Source organism: Camelus dromedarius, chromosome 17 (assembly GCF_036321535.1).
Source record: "Camelus dromedarius isolate mCamDro1 chromosome 17, mCamDro1.pat, whole genome shotgun sequence".
NCBI classification, from domain to species: domain Eukaryota; kingdom Metazoa; phylum Chordata; class Mammalia; order Artiodactyla; family Camelidae; genus Camelus; species Camelus dromedarius.
In genome coordinates, this window is record NC_087452.1 from 31829085 (window position 1) to 31852591 (window position 23507).

A 23507-nucleotide genomic window follows, 5' to 3' on the forward strand; every position below is an offset into this window, starting at 1 on the left:
CTGCCCCCGCCCCATTTCCTCTTCCCTCTTTCCTTGGCCCATCAGTCCCTGGAAGTCAGGCTCTCTCTCTCTATACGGTCTCCTCCCCTCCCCTCTTCTCTCTCGTCCTCTCCCTTCTCTTCCCCCTCTAGTCTCCACTCCTTCGCCTGTTCACTCACCCTCTCTCCCTCTCCCGCTGCCCCCCTCTCTCTCCCCCACCTCTTTGTTTCAGCTGAGAACCGGCTCCTCGGGACAGTTCTCACACTGCAGTGCCTCTGGTGAGGAGACAGCGCCACCGAGGTGAGCTGGGGGATCGGGGCACCGCCAGGCGCGGGCAGCCGGAGCTCTGGGGGGCGGGCAGATGGGCAGAGGGGGCAGCCCAGCCTGCCGCTTCTCTGCCCAGGGCAGTAAGACCAGCAGTCAGAGTGCCAGCTTCAGATTCCCGGTGGTCAGCTGGAGCGGAGGACAGAGGGGCAGCCAGTTGGCTGCAGGGGGCAAAGCTAGCCGGGGGGTGGCAGGCTCTGTCCCTGCCCTGGTGCCTGGCTTCTCTGGGTGGCCCTGGGCTGAGGGGGACCCAACTGGGTGGGAGGGGGCTGGGCTGCCCAGAACAGCCATCCTGAAGGTCTGAGTGCATACCCAGTCCGAGAGCCCAGGGCTGGGACCTTGCCTCTGGCTGGTCTGTGGCTGCGAGGTTGCCGGGTGGCAGCAGTGGCACTGTCCATCGGGCTGTGACCCCACAAGTGCCAGTTCCTGGGGGGGGTGTGGTTGCTATTCAGGGATGTGCTGGACTGCTTCCACTGCTCAGGTGGGGGTGTGAGCAGAGGAGAGATCTGCCCCCTGCTACAGCCTGGCTGCTTTCATCCCAAGCTACTGACCAGACCCCACAGAGCCACATGGGGGAGGGGCACATCTCCCTCCCCTAAGGGTCTCTGATCAGCTCCCCCCAGATAGGGCTCCAGGATAGCTTTACCCAGGGCTGCAAACAGTAGGGATCCGGGTCTGAGCCCAGATGTTGCTGTGGTCAGCTTCTTGGGGTGAACAGAGCAAGAGAGGGAGGAATGCCTTGGGTGGGGGGCAGCAGGGAGAGAACAGCTGAAGACAGAGCCCTGGCTCTTGAATGAGACTACAACTGTGATTACTGGAGATGACCCAGGGATACACCGAGATGATGTTGGGCAGGTGGGTGGGAGTCAATGGAAGGGGCAGAAGCCAGTGCCAGGGGCTCCGCCCCCTTCTCAACCGGAGCTGGGGATGGAGAGATTGGGCTGGATGGGGACAGGGTGTGCTACTCACACTTCCCCAGAAAGGTGAGCAGGGAGGCTCTGCTGGAGAAGGGGCAGGAAAGGCCAGGAGTGTGGGGGAGACTGAGGGGGAAATTCCCAATGGGGTGCATCTTGGGGGCCAGCCCCTGGCATTACAGCTAGGGCAGAGTCAGATCCTACAGCTCCCTGAACCCCCAGGGAGCCAGCAGTGGACAAGATCATGGTGGGTAGTGATCCCATGAGGCAGAGCTACTAAGGGGCATCTGTCCCCCTAGGACTGGGCAGATGGGGCACTTGCATCTGGGGGCCAACTCTTCCTGGCCCTCTTCCGTGACTAGAGTCTCCACATCTGAGCTGGCAACAACCCTTCCCAGATGGAGTAACATGTACAGAGAGGGGGAATCAGAGCTGTGGGCATCAAGTCTTAGGGGCTGAGGTGATCACCCTGAGCCCACCTCCCACCCCCAGGCTCTACAGGGCAGCCTGAGCCAGGGGAAATGGGAGAGCAGAGCCTCAGGACTGGCCCCCTCACTGCCCAGGGAGGGATCAACCCTCAGACATCCCTGTCTCAGGGAGAAAGCCATCCCTCCTGACCTGAGCACAGATCACCTCAGCTCTGTGGCCCTATCTCTCTGTGGTAGCCAGCCTAGGCCACTGGCTTCCCCACCACTCAGAATGTGTCAGTGCCCCCCCCCCCATATAACCCCTGTCTTCCCCTAGCACACCTGAATCCTCCCACCCAACTAGGGACTCTTGGGGTCAAGCCAGTTCTCCCCTATCCAGCCTAGGCCTGATCCTGTCCCTCACTTGTAATCCAAATACAGAGGGATCAGGCTGCCCCGCCCACTTTTCTGAGATCAGAGGGGGCTCTCTCCCAGGCTGGGTCAGCTTACTCCAGCTCCAGCTGACTCCCCCACCACTGGCTCTGTGACCTCCCAGGGCATTGTGTACCCCAACAGCCATTAAAAACTCAAGTACCACTCCTGCCAGTGCCAGTCCAGTGCCAGACAGCAAGAGTCACTCACTAGGCCTCAGTCAGTGAGCAATAAGGCCTCATTGACTCAACCCTGGCCCTTCCTGGAAGAGGGGGGCCTCCTTGAGCCAAGAACTCCCTGAGCTTCTCCTTGGAAGAAGTCAACACCTTTCCCTTCCTTCTCTCCCCCTCTGAGCTCCCTTCCACAGAGCTTTCCTACCCACATCCATCTGCTGCCGACACCTCCCCAGAGAGGTGAGCAGAACAAGGATGCTGTCCCCATTAGACAGAGGAGAAAACCAAGGCTTGGAGAAAAGAAGGTGGCAAGGCCAGAATAAGGACCTAGGATGCGACTCCCACTCCAGTGCTCCTTCCAGGTTTTTTAACTGCCACCTTGGTGAGAGCCTACATGAGGGTGGGGTGCCTATGCTCACCAAAGTCCACCAGTGGCCCAGCCTCTTTGTCTCCCAAACTCTCATGCCCTGATGGCATTCCCAGGGGCAGAGGGGCTGAGTGACTTGCAGGGACGTTTAAGCCAGGGCTTCCAGCCTTCGTTCCAAAGTGGGCATCTAAAGGGTCACCTGGGCTGGCTGAAGGCTGCCGGGATGAGGCTGCTGAGCACCAGGCAGAGGGGAGGTGGAGAGAGATTCCTGAGCCTGGTGATGGACCTCCCTCCCACCTGGGGCACCTCCTGCACCTCCTTGAAGGTCCCCAGCCCCCGCCCTATGGTAAGGAAGGCCATAGCATCAAAGTCCTAAGACAGCCTCATGGTACCCCTCCTTGCTAGGAAACCTCAGGGGCCTGCCTCTGCTGTCAGTGTGAAATGTGACCCTTTCACCCAGGCACTAGGCCCTCTGCCAATTGGCCTCAACTAGCCTTTATGGCCTCCATGCCAAACTTGCCTCACTATCTCCCCAACATCCTAACCACACCAAACTGTGTGTGTCCCCCACCCCAGGGTGGAGCAGAACACAGCTCAGAGGCCCACTTAGTGATTGGTTGTGGGTTGAACTGGATACACACATGCCCACACATGTTCCCCTGTGCATACACACACATACAGATGTGTATACAGATGCACACACCTTTGTGCAGAAGCCCACCATTCAACCACACGTGGCTTTCTGCCAAATCACAAACACAATGGAGCTATTAAATCTGAGCCAGAAGGGACTGACAAATCTGTTCTGTGGACCCCTACAGAGGCCAAGTGTGGTCATGTCACCATCCCCAGGCCCTTGGCAGGGCAGCAGGGAGGCAGGATTAGATCCCTGGCTCTGGCTGAACCCCTGCAGGGTCCCAGGGTCTCTGAGCCCCAGAGGGTAGGCAGAGGATGATCAAGGTTTCAACCAGGTTCTCATTCTGGCTCTGTGGCAGACTTGCTGTGCAGCCCCAGACAAGCCACCTTCTCTCTCTGTTTCACCAACTATCAAACAAAGGGTTTGGGATTAGCAGACACCTAAGGGCTGGCCAGGCCCACTGCCCAGCTGCTCTCAATTCACACCAAGCACAGAGAATGGAAGGGCCTGTGTAGGCAGCAGCAGTTTGGGGCAGGCACCCTAATTGGTGAAAGCCTCCCCCACGCCAGGGAAAGCTTCTGGGGATGGAGACGAAGTGGGTGTGAGGGCAGCAGGAACCAGAGCCGGGAGAGACAGAAGCCAGGAGCCATGGGATGAGAGCAATTATCATGACCCATAGTTGACACTGACGGAGCAAATAATAAGTCCTATTAAACACTCACCACATAGGCTTTATCTAGACTGCAGCCAAATATATGCTTTCTCACCTTGGGGTTACCAAATGAGCAAGTCTAATGGGTTAGGCCCAATCCAGCCTCTTGCCTCCCAGACCCCACAAACAAGAGGCACAGGGCAGGGGCCAAGGTGGCACAGGAGCCTCCAGCAAGACCCACACACTCAACCCCTCAGCGGGCATAAAAGGAGCCAGGTGCACAGGGAGCAGCACAGCCCCCGTGCTGAGGGTCTATGCACCCCCCTCCCAGTATGCCCACACACACCTGCGTGCTCAAGTGCCACCACACACACAGGCACACACTGGGGACACGGCAGATGGGTCCTCGGCCACAGCCCTGGCCCAACTATCCTGCTCTTGCTGGCAACTTGACACCCAGTGCTAATACTCAGGTCCCGAGGGCAAGGACTGAAGCAGGGACAGGGCATATCTAGAGACTGCCAGAGGAGCACCAGGGCACAGGCACAGCCATATGGGGACAGGATCCCTAGGACTATGACCCCTCCCACACCCCCTGCCAGGACAGAAGGAGAGGAAGTGGAGCCCCTGCATCACAGAGAGGTACAAATCCCCCTTTCCTGAACATCCCTGAACCCCAGAGCCCAGTTCACCCTGCTCACCTTCCTTCCCATCCCCAGCCCACCAGGAACCACCTGTAAGCTGCACTGTTCAGAGCCTGAGTGGAGAAGGGACTCTTCCCAGGGGCAAGGCCTGCCAGCCCTGGTCCAGGGCCTCTCACACTCTCAGAGAAGAGGGCACGGCTTGGGTGGAAGAGTGGGCCAGCAGGAGCAGCCCCAGGCCTCGCTGTTCTCTATGGCTTTTTATTCCTATGTGATTCTACTGCTCACTCATATAGGGATTGGAGCCGTGGCGCACGGCGGGGGCAGCCAGCGGAGGGCTCGGACATTGAGCAAGGAGCCCAAGGAGAACCAAGACAGCGGCCCCTCCCTCTCCCAGCTCAGGCTGCTAGCCTGGCCAAGGGAGTCCCTCATCTGTGGTTCCCCTCCCCACTGGCCTCTCCCTAGCCAGCTAACAGGGGAGAGGGGAGAGGCTGATAGACCCCAACACTGCCCTAACCCACCACCCCAGCACTGGGGACCCCCACCGCAGACTGGCAGCAGGAACTGGACTGTATCCCAGAGAAATGGCTGAAGGACCTGGGAGCATTCAGCCTGGGAAAAGGAAACAAGACCCAGTGTCCTGTGTGGAAAAACAGGGGGGAGCTCAAGCAAAGAAGGTACAGTCTATGGCTCAGGGTTGTCCAGAGACAGAAGAGAGGGACATTGTTGGTGGCAGGCAGTAAGCATGTACCCAGTGAGGCATACGACAGAGATTGGAGAGATCACGGCAGGTGTGTCACAGGGGAGAGTAACAGTTAGATGGGTGGCCAGTCCCTCCCGGACCCCACGGAGTGTAGGCCCTAGGCCGTCCTTCCTGGGCTCTCTGCTCACCCACATCAATCATGTCCAGATCCAGGCCCAACCCTCCCAGGCTCTTATTTAAAAGAAACAAAGGTGTGCCCTGCAGAGAAGGGCATAGGGAACTCCTGTGGGGCCCTGGTGATGGGGCTGCTGCCGGACCCCACTCCCCTTCCCTGCAGCTCACTAGTCTTCTCTTTGAGGGAAGATGCACTGAGAACCCACAGTGTGGTCCTTTTTATTTTCAATCCTCTTCACCCCACAGATGAAACAGGCTTAGGAGCTCAGCAGAGGAGCTGCCTGGGAGAGAAGACTGGGAACACCAAATTGGCCCAGGGGCTCATCCTGATCCTCTGGGGTACCTGCTGCCATGGCTGAAAGTAGGGGTGGGAGAGGGCCCACATCTGCCTGCCAGGTTGAGGAACTGGACACAAGCAGAGGCTCTGTTTGGGAGGTATGAGGGCCAACCAAGTAGCCAGGCCCAAGGAGAAGAGAGACCCTAAGGCTGGTGAGGCCCTGGGGACCAACCCCACTCTGCCCCAGGATGCTGCCCTGTATGCCCCCTCTAGACTCCCAAAACATGACCCATGCCGTCACCATGGCCACAGAAACAGGAAGTGGACGTCCATGACATTGGTGCCAGTCAGTCCTGTGTGCAGCAGGTGCGCCCCACCCTGGAAGCGGCAGAAGAAGGTATGTGAGTCATTGTGGGCTAGGAAGGCAGCCACATCTAGACCCTCAGTGGCGGCCTGGCTAGCAAGCTCAGGCCTGACCCAGGCCCCGGCTGCCGCTGTGGGCCCATCCTGCCCATCAGTGCCACCACTCAAAAACAGCACATCAACAGGCCCCAGCGGCCATCGTCCCAGCTCTGCTCCAACACGCAGGGCCAGTTCCTGGTTCCGGCCACCCCTGCCTGAGCCCTCCAACTGCACTGTGGGCTCGCCACCAGCCAGCAGGCAGACTGGGCCCTGAGCACATACCACAGCCTCCAGAGCCCCCTTCAGCTGCAGGTCTGGGAGCTGGAGCTGGGCCGCCAGCTCCTGGAGTTGTTCATCCTCTTTCACAGAGGCTCCAGCCCCATGCTGGGTGAGGCGGGCTCCAGCCACTCGGGCCAGCAGCCCATAGAACTGGGCTACACTTTTCACGTCGCCCTGTATGGCTGTGCTCAGCACCACAGCCCTGTATCCCAGGGCCTCAGCCTGCTTCTGAGCCTCAGCCAGCGCCAGTGCATTGGAGCCAATGATCACATTGAGTACATGACCACAGGTGTGTGGCCTGTGGGGGTCAGAGTCAGCCTGAGCCAGCACAGTCTTCACGGAACGTGGCAGGGCAGCACGAAGGCCGTAGCGGTTAAGGATGTACAGACAATCTTGCACGTTGTGGACACTGGCCACAGTGGGGCCGCTGGCAATCACCTCCACAGGGTCCCCCACCACGTCTGACAGAATCAGGCTCACCACCTGGAGAAGGGTCGCAGAGGCAAGGCTCGGTCCCACCTGGTCCTTGCCCCAGAGCCCACGAGTACAAACTGCTTCCGATCCACACATCCTCACGCCACTCCATGCATTTCCTCACCCACTTCTAACCCCTCTCAAGTGGATGTGCAGAACTTGCCATGTGGACTCCCCTTCCCCCTCTCTGAGGTCCCCAACACCCCCAGCTGGCCCTATGGACTCCCATACGAGATCTGTATGCTGTTCTAGGCTTTCATCTCCCTGGCACATGTGGGCCTGGCTCTACCAGCCCAGGGCTGTCTGGGGAAGAAGAAACCCACATACCTGGGCAGGGTAAGCGGCTTGAGCCAGCCCCCCACCCTTGAGCTGGGACAGGGCCTTCCGAATGGTGTTTAGCTCCTGGATGGTGGCTCCACGGGCCGCCAGCAGCTTGGTTAGTGTCTGCTTCTCCTCCAGTGTGACTGGTGGGATGGGGGCAGGCAACAGAGCCGAACCCCCACCTGCAGAGACAGTGAAGATGTCAGGCAGAGGGGATGGGATGGCAAAGGACGTCTCCACCCAGGGAAGCAAACAGACATTGCCCACATTAGGGAAACGGAGGCTAGAAAGGTGTGGTTAGGGTGCCCCCGTGTGGACATACAGTGAATGCGCGCACAGTCACCACAACCTGGGCACCTGAGGTTGTCCCCTGCCTTGGGATAGCCCGTATCCCAGCAGACACTGGAAGAACTATTCCTTTAGGACTTAGAATAGGGGGAAGACCAGGAGGAGTCAGCGGAGGGACAGAGAGGAGGCTCTGAGGGAGCTGGAGTCTGGGGTTCTAGCCCCAGGTGACAATGGTGCAGACAACAGTAACAGCATACACACTTTCCCTGCAAGGCCCTGAGTGAGGTGCTCCCTATGCATCCTCTCACAGTTACCTGACAAGGTCAAAGGGAGGACCCCCACAGCTCAGGGGAGGCCAGACAACTGGCCCAGGGCCATCCAGGACTCAGGCATCCAGACTCCTTATGACCTCCCTTGCTCTGTAATGTTGGGGGCTCAGACCAATAATTTCTTGCTGACCTGACATGTGGAACCCCTCCAAACTTTCCTGAGCCAATCTGGCACCCACACCTGAGATGAGCACAAGCAGCAGGTCATCAGCTGTGAGACCTTCAGCCAGCTGCCGGATGGCCAGCGCCGCCCGCAGCGCATCTCGGTCTGGCAGGTTGCCCTCTGCACCCTCAAATACCTGGATGCGGCTGTGTGGCTTCAACAGCATCTCCCTGAGGGGAGAGAGAAGAGAGAACAAGAAATGGGGTGGGCTCACCCTCCCACCTGATTTCCCAGATGTACAAGTAAAGGAGACATGAACAAGGAGGCCCAGTGACACCCACCCAGGAGCCAGGCCAGACTCAGAAGAAAAGGGAAACTGGTGAAGGAGGGAAGCCCGGACCCAGCCTGAGCCAGGCCCAGGTTCCCCCCCCCCCCAGATGGACAGTGGGGAGCAGCCCCCCCAGGCTCCTTACTGCTTGCCAGCACACTCCATGGCAGCACGGATCCCCTTGGGAACGCTGATCACGCCCTGCACGAGGTGCTGGCCCAGTAGCTCCTCAGCTGCAGCTGCCATGCCCAGCACAGCCTTGCCAAAGCCCACCAGGTAGAGGTTTTGCTGCAGCTGAAAGCTCCGGTCCCGCACCTTCAGCTGCCCAGTATCAGGGTCCAAGGACAGCGCCCGCTGCAACAGGGGGCCCGGCAGCATAGCATGCACAGTGCTCTCAAACAGCTGCCGCACCTGCTCTGCCAGGGCCATGCTACTGGCCAGCCTGGCCAACGGGCCCCTCCAGAGGAGCAGGCGCAACGGGGCTTGGGCCAAGTGACGCAGGATCTGTAGGGCTGTAGCCATGCCCCAATGCTGTCAGCACCACCCAGCATCCATGGCTGCCTAGGGGAGAGAAAGCACCAGTGAGATCGTTGCAAGGCCAGAGACAGGAGGCTCCCTGCAGCCACAGCTCTGAGGACTCAGGGCCAGTGGACCCCACAGCTGCTGCTGCAAGAATAGGCCATCTGCCAGTCTAAGAAGATGTCCTAAGGCCCACAGCTGCCTGATCTCACTCCAGTCTTCAGAGCCCAGGCCTGCCACCCAACCACATCCTCCTCTTCTGCAGGCCACACGCCAGCCCTCTGGACACTCTGCCCTGAATCCAAAGGTTCTGTTAGCTGAGCCCTCCTCCTAGGTCACCCACTTTGGCTGAGAGTTAATCATTCACAGAGGGAGCAATTACTACCAATAGTCTCCCACCCCTCCCCTTTCCCACCCACTGTACTTCTGAGCACTCATCCAAGGCAATGCCCCTTTCTGATACTCCTTCCTTGCCTCTTTACCAATTCTGTTGCTAGGAGGCTGCCAGCTGTCCCACCAACTGACCCCAAGCCTAGTCAGTGACCTCCAGCCTGCTCTATTTCATTAGCTCATGAGACTGGGTTGGGAGCCTGGGAAGGATAGGTCTGTATAGGGAGGCTGTAGGTTTGCAAGGACACTGACAGGCAGGCCCAAAGCAGATCCTCAGGACATACAGCCTAAGAATCCCAGCACTCAGGGCCAGTCCAGCAAGAGGTTCAGGTTCAAATCAGAAGTGGCAGCAAAGTCTGGCGCATAGCAGAATCTTGTTGAAGTCCCAATCTGCAGGACAGACTTCCACCTACACAGCCAGACCCAGCCCTGCCAAGAACATGCCTTCTGGCTCTGACATAACAAGTCTTGGGTCATACTATCCACGTGGGTGAGAGAGCCAAGTGGCTGGAGCAGACAAAGGTCAGGCTCCCACAGGTGATGCCAAATAATCATTTTCAAATAATCATTTGCCAAATAATCACTGGACAGGATAAAAGCTAAAGAAGACTTGAAGTGAAGGTCAAGAGACTGTAGAGTTTAGGGGCAATAAAGCCCCAAAGAGTTCATCTCTAGAAAGGCATTACTTTAATAATGCCCACCATAAATGCTGCCAGCTGGCTGCATTAGCAAGTGTGGACAGAGCAGGGGACAGAGGATGGGAATCAGGCTCCAAATCGACCACAGGGACAGCTCCATTCCTCTCACTGGGCCTCATCTGCAAAAGGAGAGGCAAGATGAGATTAAGACTAGTACTTGCCCCTTGACATCCCTCAGCTCTCTGAAGCGCCACTAGTTAACACTGAAAACCTGGACCCCAAGCGTCACTTTTTCCCACACTCAAAAAACCCTGGCAACTTCTAGCCTTCAGTCACTTAGCCTGCAAGCTCAGCTTTCTCATACGAGAAATCCAACTGTGCCCAACTCCAGCTGTGAAAGTGAATACAGAGGGCGCCGCCAAGGGGGCTCAAAATGTGCCCAGCTGTGGCCACAGGCCCCAGGGGCTGGCCTATTAGGCTTGAAGCTAAAAGCGTCTTAGTATCTAGCAAGAGCTGATTTTGACAGCCTGGGCGAACTTTTTACCTGTTTCCCTTACGAATAAAGGCCTAGAGGATTCCAGCGTTGCTAATGGATATCAGAGCCCAAGGCAGGGGGCGCCCAAGCCTAACACAGCCAGATAAAATACAGGACGTCCAGTTAAATTTGAATTTCAGATAAACGAGGAATTTTACAATGTAAGTATGTTCCGTAAATATTTACGACATACCTATACTAAAAAATTGTTTTTTATCTGAAATTCAGATTTAACTGGACGCCCTGTATTTTTACTTGCTATATCCAGCAAATTTACTTGTAACACCATCTCTCCTAAATTCCCAAGAGCTCCGGCGCGAAAGCCAGAAATTCTGAGAAGACCCGCCTTCACTCCGCCCCGCCACCAAGCGGGGCTGGAGCCCTTTCCTAACTTCGCCTGCCCGCCCAGCCTCGGAAGTGACGTCACCCTGGGCCGGGGCCTCAGGCCTTCGTTGGGGAAATGGGTGCCGCGTAATATTTGGTGGTGACCCTAGAAATAAGGGCCCTCTGCCACCTTGGCCCGCCGTGGCCAGGCCCATTGCTTCCAGAGGCCGTCGCGGTGCTGACTTACCGCCTTACGACTCCGGGCCGCGGCTTCCCGCCCCGGAGACCGGAAGTACTCGCGGGTGGGCGGGGTGGAACCCGGAAGTGGGTGGGTGGGTGTGGCTGGGGCGACCCGAGCGAGCTGCAGTGGGGAGCGGGAGGTGGGACGAGGGCATTGGCTCCGCCCTGACTGCCGAGAGAACTGGGTAGGGCCACCTCCAGGCCTCAGTGTCTACATCTCTAGAAGGGAATGATAATCCTCGCCTCACCGATTGCTCTAATGCATCCTCTTCTTTATTCTGTACGGTCCAGTCAGTCAGCAAATATATTCTGACCTCCTAGTTAGGTGCTAGGCACTGGACTAAGCGGGCTGAGGATCCGTATTTCCCCACAACCCACCCCTCCTGGAGCCAGATTAAGTTATCCCCGGCCCTCCTCACCGCTGTAATCCCAGAACTCACTGGTGTTCCCCTCCTTCCCCTTTGGGCGACCAAATCACAACTCTGAGTCAGCAAGAGAGATATAGTCCGTGATTCTCCAACACACTAGCTGCGTGTAACCTCTAATGACCCCGTACTTCCCACACTGTCCCCGCTTTCACCATGAGCCCAGCTGATGCCTAACCACATTCAAAAGGCAAGTCCTGACCAGACTCAAAGACACAGAAGAGTACATTGTTTCTACTGATGTTTTCTTGGGGATATGGCGGAGGGAGTAATATCACTAATAACACAGCAGACTTTCTAAAAATCTAAAAATATATTTCTTCCCACCCACTCCCTTTACTAGATTCCACATCTCTCCATAAGACTCAAAACCACGCCCTGCTCTTGTTAGGAGCTCCCGCTCCCCTCTTCCTAGCAGTCTCCTGTATTTTTCTTTCACTTTATAATATAGGACCTTCTGTTCCCTATCAGCTCGTCCAAAACGCTTCCCCATCCCATCATCAAAACCAAGGAAACTTCAGGAGGATCTGCCCTCTTTAGGTGTAGAGAGATTGTAACTACATAAAATTTCAGTTTTTCCCTACTTATAGAAAGCTGTCTTCATGCATCCATCCATGCATATTTATTAATTTCTCCAACATTCAACAGGCATTTCCTGAGTGCATCCTATGTGGGTCAAATGTTCTAGCTGCTGGGATGAGTAAGAGGTGGTTACTTTTAGTTGGGAAACTTACTCTGCTTTTGTAATTACATTCCCACACTGCTGGGGGTGGGGGGAGCGGGGTGTGGTGTAAATTTAAGCACCTCTCGTTATTTAGTCCCAGAGGCTTATAAACAGACACTATTTACTGTGCCAGTGCTGTCCTTTCAGACTGTTAGCAGGAGACTGATTATATCCATTTTTTTTAACCCCCATCCCACCCTACAGCTACTCACTCACAAGATGCAGTTAACAACAAGGTTTAAATGCCCACTGGACTATGAGATCCTGGAAGGTGGTAACTTGGTCTAATTAATATTTGTATTTCCACTGCCTTGCATAGGACCAGGCACAAATACAAGGTGGAATTTGTTTGTTTAATGAATTAATAAGAGAACAGTGAAATGCTCAGCTGCAAAGTGCTGCAGATGGTAGGTAGAAAGGATTTTTCAAAAGGGAAAGAGATGATGGTGAGTGAAAGTAGAAGGCTTCACAGAGCAGTGGGATTTGGGTCTAAAAAAACAATTAATGCTCATCAAAATACTTATACATACCTTGATAGTAGGCATTGATAGAAGGGCCAACTGGCATCCTTCAAAGTGCAACAACCTCCATTCCTGGGCTCTCAGATGTCTGCCTGCAATCCTTCAACAGATAAAGTACATTCTTTACTGGGAATGTTTGCCCTAACAAACTAATAGCCCTAGGTAATGCCTAATCTCACAATAGCTCAGGCTGATTTGTTTCAGCCCACGTCTCCACCTTACTAGAATCATAAACCCCACTGTCCCTTCATGGCCCCTTAACTTCTTACCTCATCTACAAACAATCAAAAATTTATGCGCAAGCTGATCACGCAGTCCCCAGCCCATTGTGGTCACCAACTCCTCCCCCCTATAAAAGACCTCAGAGTTCATGCAGGGTCCTCTCCTCTGTGTGGCCCGCTCTTGTCTAGGACAGTGTAACCTAATAAACTTCTTTACTATGCTCCTCCTTCGTCTTTGGTAAATTCTCTTACCTCCCATGATACTGTCCCGCCTTGTCCCCTGACAGGCATGATATGTTTACAGTCTTAAGTGTACTTTGGCAATAAGTATCAATGTCAAAATGTGACAGGCAATTTCAGTCTAAGGAAATAATTAGTTATGTGGACAAAGATGGTGTAAGGGAGGAAAATCCTTTTTCTTCTATTCTCTTAGGTTCATTGACTGAGACCCTACAAATTAAACTGACAAATGATCAATTAACAAGAAAATAAGGTTTATTTCATGTGAATAGGAAGGGTCTCCCAGAAATGAAGTCAAAACCCCAAAGAAATGATTAAGTCTGAGAGTTTATATACTATTTTTAAAACAAAGAGTGATAAATTTTGGAGATGTGACAAAAGAAGTTTGAACTTCTCAGGGCAGTAAATTGTGGGAAAGTAAATAAATGGGGAAACTAATGGGAGATAAGGATTGCTGTAGTAATATTTGTTTGTAGAGATTCATCTCAGCCTTGGCTCCCCGTCTCCTGGTATGGGGAAGGTGTCTTTCTCATGAAAAAAAGCCCCCCCAAAACTGAATTCCCTTACCCAGTTAATGATTAATCTCTCTATCCAAAACTTTATTCCTTTTCTTGTCCCCTTTGACCACAATCTTTGCTAACTGAACACTAATCAACCAAAGTTTGATGGCTAAAATGGCTGCTGTTGAGAACATTATTGATGTACTCAAACTGCCATTGTAGATATTATCATTGCCTTGCAAACTCAGGTTGTTTCTCCAGGGCAAGATGAGTGAACAGGACCCTGAGCCATGGACCACCTGACTAGAGAATCATAAACCGGAGACATCCTGACTCTGGAATCTACAATTAAGAAACGCCACATTTACGTCCCAAGAGGATGATTAATCCCAGCTTCTTTGTTCTTTCCCTTGAAAAACACCCCCAACTCAAAGACCAAGTTGGAGTGAATCTGAGACCTGACTCCCATTCCTATGCTTGGTACCCTGCAAATAAACCCTTACTTTGCTGCAAACACCTTCTGTCAGAGTTGGGCTTTCTGCCCCACAGGCACACAAGCCCTTACTCCATACACTCACAAGAAATGAATGTCCTGCTTTTCAGTAGAAAGGAGAAGGGCAGGGACCCCTTCCTGCATCTGCTGTCTCTCATATTCCTTCAGCTCAGAATGATCCTTATGCCAAAGTGGCATGTTTAGAAGTGGCACATTCTTTTTTTTTTTTTTTTAATTTGAAAAATTTCAGGCAGGTAATTTTATTTATATATTTATTTTTTTAATAAAGGTACTGGGGATTGAACCCAGGACCTCGTTCATGCTAAGAACTCACTCTACCACTGAGCCATACCCTCCCCACTAGGGGTGGCATATTCTGATCCCCTTTGATAGACATGAAGAGATATTCAGCCCAGAGAGTTTATGACTATAAAGCAATCTCAACATCCATTGATAACAGAATTTATACAAATAAGTTATAGTACTTCTAAACAGATGTTAAAAAATAATATAAATTCTAATATTATTAAGGCTACATACATGCTACCTTTCGTAGCATGACTATTTTATGACTAAAAAGACTATTGAAAAGGCCATTTAAGTAGAATTTCAGCCTTCCTCATTATTCAAGCAGGCTGAAGGAGAGAAGGCTATGGATTGGGGTATATTAGTTATACTCTGTTGGAAGAGGGTTTACTAAATTGATTCCTTCAGGTTAAGCTTTCACTTAAATGTTTCCTTTTAGAGCAGAGGAGGAGGTCATTCTTGGCTGATGTTGAGCAGTCAGTGACCAGGGAAAGTTGGTAATAATGGCCCCCATCCCCAGTAATGGTGCTGAATATCTTGACTTCATCATGGATAAAGTAGTTGGTCCCTGTAAGTCTGAAATCTTCCCCCACCACACACAAGCTCAAGAGGGTCACCAGGGATAGTGAATGGTGCAAATTTGGAGACTAGTGCTCAATCTTGGGCTTTCTGACCTGGAGCTTTGCTGTTAATAAATCCTGCTTCTTGAGGAACCTGATCACAGATAATGTGCTGTCATTTGAGGTTTCAAATGCCTGCAGAAATTTGAGGTGTTCGTCCCTGTTGTCAGCACAGCAGAGCCAGCAGTCATACCTCTAAAGTACCTGCTCCTCTATTGACATTTGTCCTGTTGTCCTCCAACCTTAAAACGTGGTGGTGGTTAACAGTGTCGTGGAAGTGCTGTGGGTCATTTCTGGGTACTTCATTGCCCAAGTAAGACCTTCCTGAGCATTTTTTCCCTTGGACCGGAAAACTGGCAACATTCAAGATGGTGACTTCTTTGCCACCCTGAGACCTGAGTGACTCTGATGGGACGAGCCACCCTGCCAAACCACAAAGAACTTGTACTGAAACTGGAAAAAAAACCTTTGATGTTTAAAGCCACTAAGATATGGGGTTTGAGTTATTGCACCCTAACCTAGCCTATCCTGGTTGATATGCTCACTTTATCCTATTGAAACTTAGTTTCAGAAATCAAAACTTGCATCTCAGAAGTTTGACCTACTCTTGCTGATGTCAGATCATCTGGAAAATGTTAGTTCTCATTGGCATTCAACTTGCCAGATATACCAACACACTTCAGGTTACCCACTGTCCACCCTTGCACATTTTTTCATAAGGTATGTGGACAAAGAATGTCGCTTGCCATATCAGTAAACAAAGGATGTTGCAACCATCAAACTGTCAGCCATTGCAGCCAACCCCCCCACCACACCCCACACTGTGCACCCAGAAGAGATGGAGGTGGGGACGGGATACTGGCCTAGACAGTTAAGGTGCATATCAAAGGAATGATTTCAATGAGCCCAGATTCTTGCATCTTTCCAAACATAGAAAAGTGCTACATTCATTAACTTGAGATGTCTAGTTTTCTTTAATTAACCATAATCTTTTGATGCTTGATTATTTGGGGGGTTTGTTTGTTTTTGCATAAACTCCTCCCTTACCTCTTTACAACAGCCCCTCCGAGGTACCTGAGAGCCTGTTTCCCGAGATTAAGTCCTCAGTATGTCCACTGCATACAATATAATTCTCAACTTTTAGGTTGCATGTTTTTTTTTCAGTCAATAAGTATATAACAATATTGAAGAGATCAAGATCATTTTGCTATTTGTATTCAAAAACTCAGGAGAGTCTTGTGCACTAATCAATACCACAAAGCAGGAGCACAAAGCAGAAAGCAGCTTTCACAAGGAGAAATTTTTTTGCGTTAGTCTTGGATTTCAGAGGTGGAGCAAATTTTTATTCCATCAGTTCATGTGTCTTCTGGGGTCCCCTTCCTTTACTGTATTTTAATTGTGACTGGACAGATACAAATGATAGTAAGAATTCAGGACCAGCAGGAAACGTAATACTGATTTAGAACCAAAAATAAAAACAGTGACTATGAAAATAAAGCAGTGATTTTTTTTTTATGCAAAACCTAAGATAGTCAGATGGTGTCAGTCATCACCTCCAAACTGGAGACAGCTCCCTTCCCAGACAGGGCACTCCTGGTCTCTGTGGCCTCCCTCCATTTGTCCTTGACATCCTGGACCTTGGTGCTCAGCCCCCTCTTCCTGACCATTCAGCCCTTAATGCCTCACAGAGTTTGCACCAAGGAGTGGAAGAGCTCTCTTGGGGGCTGCCAGGGTCGGCTCTGCAGTGCGCTTTTATTTTTTACTTTTTAAATGGAGGTACTGAGGATAGAATCCAGGCCTCTGGGCATGCTAAGCACGGGCTTTACCATTGAGCTATTACTCACCCACCCCCGCAAAGAGCTTTTAGGAGCCTGCTCTTCCATCTCGCCTCCGCTCTCCTCACCCTGCCTTTGTCATTGCCACGCTGAGCACTTCTCCAGAGCAGGCCCAAGGCAGGGTGCTCTGGGGGATCCAGAGTTCTAGAACAGGAAAGTGAAGAGTTGCTCACTCTTGGAGGGAGAGGGTCAGGCAGTCTGGAAAAGACTAGAGTGGAACTGTCTTAAGTAAAGTCTATAAAACACCCTAAAGCTATTTTTCTTGGAAGGAGGGGTTGGGGTGAATATAAACAAGCCCCAGGAAGCAGCTCAACTTTAACTGATGAGGGCTGCTAAAGCAGTGTTGGTTGGATCGGCAGAAAGGGTTTTTAAGCCTTTTCAAACAGTTCTATAGTTTTAGAAGCAGAGGCTGTATGGCTTTAAGCAGTTCTTCCTGGCTCTGGGCAGTCCAGGCTTATGTGGGAAGATCCCAACCCTTCCTTCCAAGAACAAGAAGGCATTATTTACCAACAATGGACTTTGTTAAATGTGAAGATTATCTACCCCTTGCCCTGGAAACAAAGCTGGAGCTTTCCAGTCCAGTGTGAATCCAGACTCTAATGCTTATTGGCTGTGTGACCTTGGGAAAGTTACTTAACCTCTCAGAACCTCAGAGTCTTCATCATTAAAATAGGGTTAAAAGCAGTAAATAAATACGTTTAAAGTGCACGTAGAAAGGCTCACAGTTGTGGCTGGGCCAGCTTCATGAGTGTGTGACCTGTGCAGTCACACAAGGAACGAAGGTCATAAGGGTCCTACACTTGGCTGAATATTCTGATGTTGCTACCTTGCAATTCTTAACAATTTTTTGAGGAGTCTGGCTTGTATTTTTATTTTGTCCTGGGTCTGCAAATTATGTAGTTGTTCCTGCTACTAGGGGAAGATGCTGTCTTTTCAATCAGGCCCCCTAGTTCTGAAGTTTCAAGATCTTTCTAAGGAATTCCAGCTGTCAGGAGAGCCAGTACTCTACACTGGGAGAGGCAGAGGTGGTACTGTGGTTCCCGGGCAAGACTGAGGCTGGAATGAGAAAGTCTGAGTCCCCCTGCTACTACAGGCATGTCCTGGCCACTTGGCCCAGGAGAGTTCTTTAAGTAAGCAAGAGGCCCAGAAACCCTAGGCTTGGCTCAGTCAGTGGCTGAAGGCCATAATTTGAGTCTTCCACAGGCTGATCCCTGGATCAGCATTAATTCAGGGGTGGTACAAGCTGCATGAATTATATGAAATCAGCCACGGGTTCCCTTGCAAAAACAAAAAAGAATTAAAATGTTTTAATCTTTTAAAATGCTTTGCAGCATATATTAATTTCATCATCAGGAAGGAAAACAACAAAGAAAAAACCAAGAAACCAATGGAATTGGTTTCAATGAATAAAACCATTGCTGAGGTTGCCTTTAACTCCATGGAAGAGATTTGTAATTTCCATTTGATGTAAAAAGTTACCTCTGCACATGGCCATCATGGAATATTTATTTTCTCTCAGTGGTAAGTGAAATGAAGCATCATTTAGCAAATCAAGGAACGTGTCAGGGAAGAAGTGGTTATATGGGTTATATGTGAACTGCCTATGATAATAGAAACATGCTATACAAAATTACCATGGGTTGCAATTGTGTTCCAAGCACGTGTGCACGCACGCGCGCACACACACACACAGCCTTCCCAAAGAAGAGAGTCACCTGACTAGATATTATGAAGGCTTGTGTGAGAAGTGGAGGGGGTGGCAGAATACACCACCTCAAAATGTGCCACTTTGGCATGTGGCTTGTTTTGAGCTGAAGGCAATTAAGACCCATCAGACTCAGGAAAAGATTTTTACCTCTCCCTTAACTGCCTAAGAGAATTTAGATAGGGGGACTGTACTAGGAAGAAAGCCACTCCCAGAGATAATTTTCTCTATCAGGAAGACTTATCTGCATGGCATGGGAAACATTTGTTCTTCTCCTCTTGTTGTGAATTGTCTTCCTCCCCTTTAAAGCCCCAGACCACTATCCCCTTCTCCTTCGCTCAGTATGATGTATAAGCCTCAATTGCCTGACTATCTTTGAGTCTTTCTTTGTGGGGCTGATGTACAACTTCCATAATTAAATTTGTTTTTCTCTTGTTAACCTGTCTAATGTCAATTTAATTATTGGACCAGCCAATGAATCTCAAAGGGAAGAAGGGAAATTTTTTCCTCCCAAACTTAATTCAAGCTCCAGGGAAGTACCACCGAATACTCTAACTCAGAAATTTACCTTAAAGAATTGAAATTCATAAGGAGATCTTAGTTTTGTTTTTTTAACTTTTTTTTTTTAATTTCCTTTTTGTGGGGGGTGGGGAGGTAATTAGGTTTATTTATTTATTTTTGGAGGAGATACTGGGGAATGAACCCAGGACCCCGTGCATGCTGTGGATGCTAAGCATGCACTCTACCATTCAAGCTATACCCTACCCTCAAGGAGCTCTTAGTGTTGGAAAGAAGATATATTGCTTAGGTCAGGTTCTACTTTTTTTTTTTTTAATAGAGGTACTGGGGATTGAACCAGGGACATCATGCATGCTAAGCATGTGCTCTACCACTGAGCTATACCCACCCCGAGTCAGATGCCACTTTAACCTGCAGCATGAAATGTAGAAATTTAACAAGTGGTCCAATACCAATTCTATTAAGTAATCATTTCACAACACATAAGCATATCAAATAATCACACTGTACACCTTAAACTTGACACAATGTTGTATATCAATTATATCTCAATAAAACTGGGAAATAAAACAAAACAAAAACCCTATCCAACTAGCTTAAGAAAGAACTGTTTTTTCATATAACAACTGATCTCAAGATAGGACAGTTGTATGGTTGGTGTATAGATCACAAAGACCCTGTGTGAGTTTCCTAGGACTGCCATAACAAAGTTGCATGAACTGGGTGGCTTACAACAATAGAATTTTGTTGACTCACAGTTCTGGAGGCTAGTAGTCCAAAATCAAGTTTTCCGCAGGACTGTGCTCTCTCTGAAACCTATAGGCAAGAAACCAATCTCTGCTTCCATTGTCACATGGCCATTTTCTTTCTATATGTCTTCTCTTCTTATAAGGACATCAGTCATACTGGATTTAGGGATCACCTAAATATATATATACATAGTCATCTACAGACAAGTCTATGGTCTACCACTTGCTACTGGAATGCCTCTCCTGGCCTCCATTTTCATCTCTCATAGGGTCATTATGAGGATCAAGTGAGATCATGTGTATAAATAAAAATGTGCATGGATGTAAAATAATTGTTATTAGGGCTAGATATGCTTTACTTTTTCCATGCGTAATGTTGTCAACTAGCGATTGATTCCAAGTGTTGGGATGAGTAAAATTTTTAGAGTATATTTATACTGCATGATTCTAACTAGATGACATTTGGTAAAAGGCAAAACTACGGAAATGGTAAAAAGATCAGTGGTTGCCAGGGTTTGGGAGTTGGGGAGGGATGAACAGGCAGAGCACAGAGGATCTTTAGGGATGTGAAATTACTCTGTGTACCATAATGATGGATACATGTCATTATACATTTGCCTAAATCCATAGACTGTATAAAACCAATAGTGAACCTTAATGCAAACTATGGATTTAGCAGTGATTATAGTATATCAATGGATCAGCCATTGTGACAAATGTACCACTCTGGTGAGGCACGTTGATAATAGAGGAGCCTGTGCATGTGCAGAGGCCGTGGGCCTATAGAAATCTCTGTACCTTCCTCTTTATTTTGCTGTGAACCTACAATTGCTCCAAAAATTAAGTCTTTAAAAAGGGGAGAGAGAGAGAGAAAATGGGAAAAAATGGTCCAATCAAATATCTGGAATCCACTGGCTAAATTCATTCACTCAATTAACACAATACATTGAGCTAGACCTTGCCTGGGCTCTGGATAAAGTGGGAAGCAGAGTTGCTTTATATATTTACTTCTTGTTGGGGGGGTAGATAACTAGGTTTACTTATTTATTTTTTTTCACAGGAGGTACTGGGGACTGAACCCAGGACCTTGGGGATGCTAAGCATGCACTCTACCACTTGAGCTACACCCTCCCCCTGAAAGGTTACTTTACAAACACATAATAGAATAGTATGTAGCCATTCAAAATGATTGTGTAGTCCTGTATTTATTGACCTGGAAGATGTTCATAGTATCCTATGAAGAAGGTAGGTTATAAATAATATTGTATTATGAACGAATTAAAAATATATTTCAGGGGGACAAGTCTTAACAGTTCTATGTGAAAATGGTAAAATGTGTATTATGTATATTTTACTATAATGAAAACAAATGTAATAGTGGCTACTTCTGGACACTTTTTTTTTCATTACTTATTGGTATTTTGTAGTTTTTCTGCAATGGATGTGTATTTGCTTGCATGAAAACTAAGTCTGTAAATAACTGAAATAATGATTAAAAGAAAAGGAAAAATAAAAACTTAATTCTGATGCTCTTTAAGGCAATCTGATTCACTTCTGACTACAGCTTTCCTCTCTGTCCACCCCTAAGTGGAGCCAGCCTTTCTGGGTCATTTTTTAAAGTCCAGCCTGTAAGGCACTGTTGGACTAGAAGCCAGGGGAGCCCCACTATAACAGGGCAGGGAGCCAGGCTAGGAATGTGAAAGAGTGAGAATGTGAAATAGCCTGAGCCATTTCAGGACGCTCTTAAAATATGAAAAAATGACTTTTTCCATTCCAAAAATAATTCAGGAAGTCAAGTCTTGGGAGGAAGCTTTCGTCTTAACAGTAAAATTTGCAAAAGGTACAGGAAGTAAAAAACTTGAAAGATACCCTGCAAAGATTTCTTTTGGCTTACAACACTCAGCAGATTATGGCTGTTTCTGTGGTTATTTCTGTAGATTAAGAGGGACCAAAAAATGGTATCTCCCTGGGTGTACTCACTTCCCAACAGTTCTAGGACATGGCAACAGATCTATCTTTGTTGCCATCTAACCATTCAAAGGAGACTCTACATCAGCCTTTTTAGCCTGTGAAATAGAAAAGCAGGAATTGCAGGGAAGTGCGTGCTCTGGGGCACAGAGAGCTTTTCTTCCACTGCTTTGCAGTTTGGAAAGTTGCCATCCACTCAGATTCCACTCAGTCTTTTTCCAGACCCCAGAACAAATTGTAGCCAGAAGCTCTGCTCTTTGTTGGGAGGGAACTGCAGCTCAGTCTTAGCCAGGATCTTGCCCTCTCCTTTCAGAGAACAAGTTCTCTTTATGTGTAGCGATCCTGGTTCTTCTTTTACCTGCAGATGGGACACAACCCCTAGTTCTTTCCAGAAAGCCCTCAACTGCCCCAGGGTTTCTATTTTGTTTTCACCATTGTCCAGGTTATGTCTGATCTTTGGATAACATATCTTCCTGGTATCAGTGATGGAAATGTTTCAGTCTTTCCTCTTCCTTTTTCTTCCTCTTTCAGCCACTCCAGTTTAGTGAAGCAAAATAAACAGGCCTCTAGCTCCATTGTTGGAGACTCAGGCAGTTAAAATTTTGAGGGGCTGTGCACAAATTAGAGATCTATGAACCCTCATAGGAAGTTAAAGCCAAGGTCCCTGATATCAATTTTGTGATCCAATATTGCTCTCCTTTGTTAGGGATCAACTTTCCTCCCTTTTAAGTTAAAGAATCCCTAATACGAACCATCCAAACAATCCCCTTGACTAAAAAGAGGGTAATGCAGTTGTTCTATATCTTGAATGTAGTGGTTGCATAACTGTGTATGGATGTCAAAACTCATAAGCTATCTATAAAAAAGGCTGATTTTTCCTGTACATAAACTATACCTCAACTGAGAACACTAACAACAATCTGGTTTAAGTAACATGGGAAAACGTGTAAGGTACAATACAAAGCAGGGGGGGAAATGGTTTTGGATCTATACTTTATGTTGATATATGAATAAAGAGGAGGATATTGGGAGAAATTAATACTGTGTTTTGTAGATCAAGGAGATCATTTTCCCTTTAAAAAATTATTTGTAATTGGTACTACGAGTTTTGGAGTTGCAAATACGTTTTAAAATTTAAAGATGAGTGTTTATAAAAACAAGTGGAGCTGAATTTTAAAATTGGTTCATTTTGGGGGGGTAGGTAATTAGGTATTTTTTTTTATTTAAATGGAGGTACTCGGGTTTGAACCCAGGACCTCGTGCATGCTAGCTAAGCACGCATTCTATCACTGAGCTATACCCTCCCCCCTAAAATTAGTTCATTTTATGCACTTCATTTACTTATTACCCAGCAATTTAAAAGTTTCTAAAGAAGACTTAAAGAAAAGTTCTGGGTGGTGGTCACAAGACCGTATATTCAAATGAAAAAAAAAATTCATTCACTTAAAATTTATGCAGCCTATTGTATGTTACGCCTCAATAATTTAAAAAAAGTGTATATAAATTGAAACCTGTTAGCTCTGCAGTGGACCAACGGTCAAAGTCCGCCAGCACTGAGGTTCACCGACTCATGCCCAGAACAGGCCTCCTGGGGCGTAGCCGAGCTCCGCAGTATCTGCTCCCGCTCGGCCTGGAGTCGGGGCGCCTGAGTCTCCCAGGGGGGTTACAATCTCGCACAAAGGCCCGCGACTGCCGGGCACCAGGGGCCTTAGGGCCCACGGGGGAAGGACGTGGGACTCGCCAACCTTCCCGCCCCATAGCGGGTCGGGGAATCGCAGTCTCGGGCCACTCTGCCACTCCACTCCCCGCCGGCCGCGCTAACGTCACCGCC

General features: G+C 49.4%; 1 protein-coding gene across 4 annotated transcripts; it reads right to left on the reverse strand.

Moving 5' to 3' along the window:
* Positions 1 to 3943: 3943 nt before the first annotated feature.
* On the reverse strand, positions 3944 to 23479 carry GLYCTK (glycerate kinase). Of its 4 annotated transcripts, XM_064496477.1 has the most exons (7): positions 10858 to 10916; positions 9815 to 9930; positions 8350 to 8765; positions 7955 to 8106; positions 7163 to 7338; positions 6365 to 6844; positions 3944 to 6058 (listed from the first exon to the last, which is right to left on the reverse strand). In XM_064496477.1, exons 3-7 carry the CDS (start codon positions 8724 to 8726, stop codon positions 5978 to 5980), a joined length of 1266 nt encoding a protein of 421 aa, XP_064352547.1. In that variant the 5' UTR covers positions 8727 to 8765; positions 9815 to 9930; positions 10858 to 10916; the 3' UTR covers positions 3944 to 5977. The 4 variants fall into 4 exon arrangements, with proteins under 4 accessions (XP_064352547.1, XP_031326340.1, XP_031326339.1 ...); XM_031470480.2 differs by lacking the exons at positions 9815 to 9930; positions 10858 to 10916 and adding exons at positions 12530 to 12620; positions 23188 to 23479 and having other exon boundaries at positions 3944 to 6844; XM_031470479.2 differs by having other exon boundaries at positions 3944 to 6844.
* Positions 23480 to 23507: the final 28 nt, after the last annotated feature.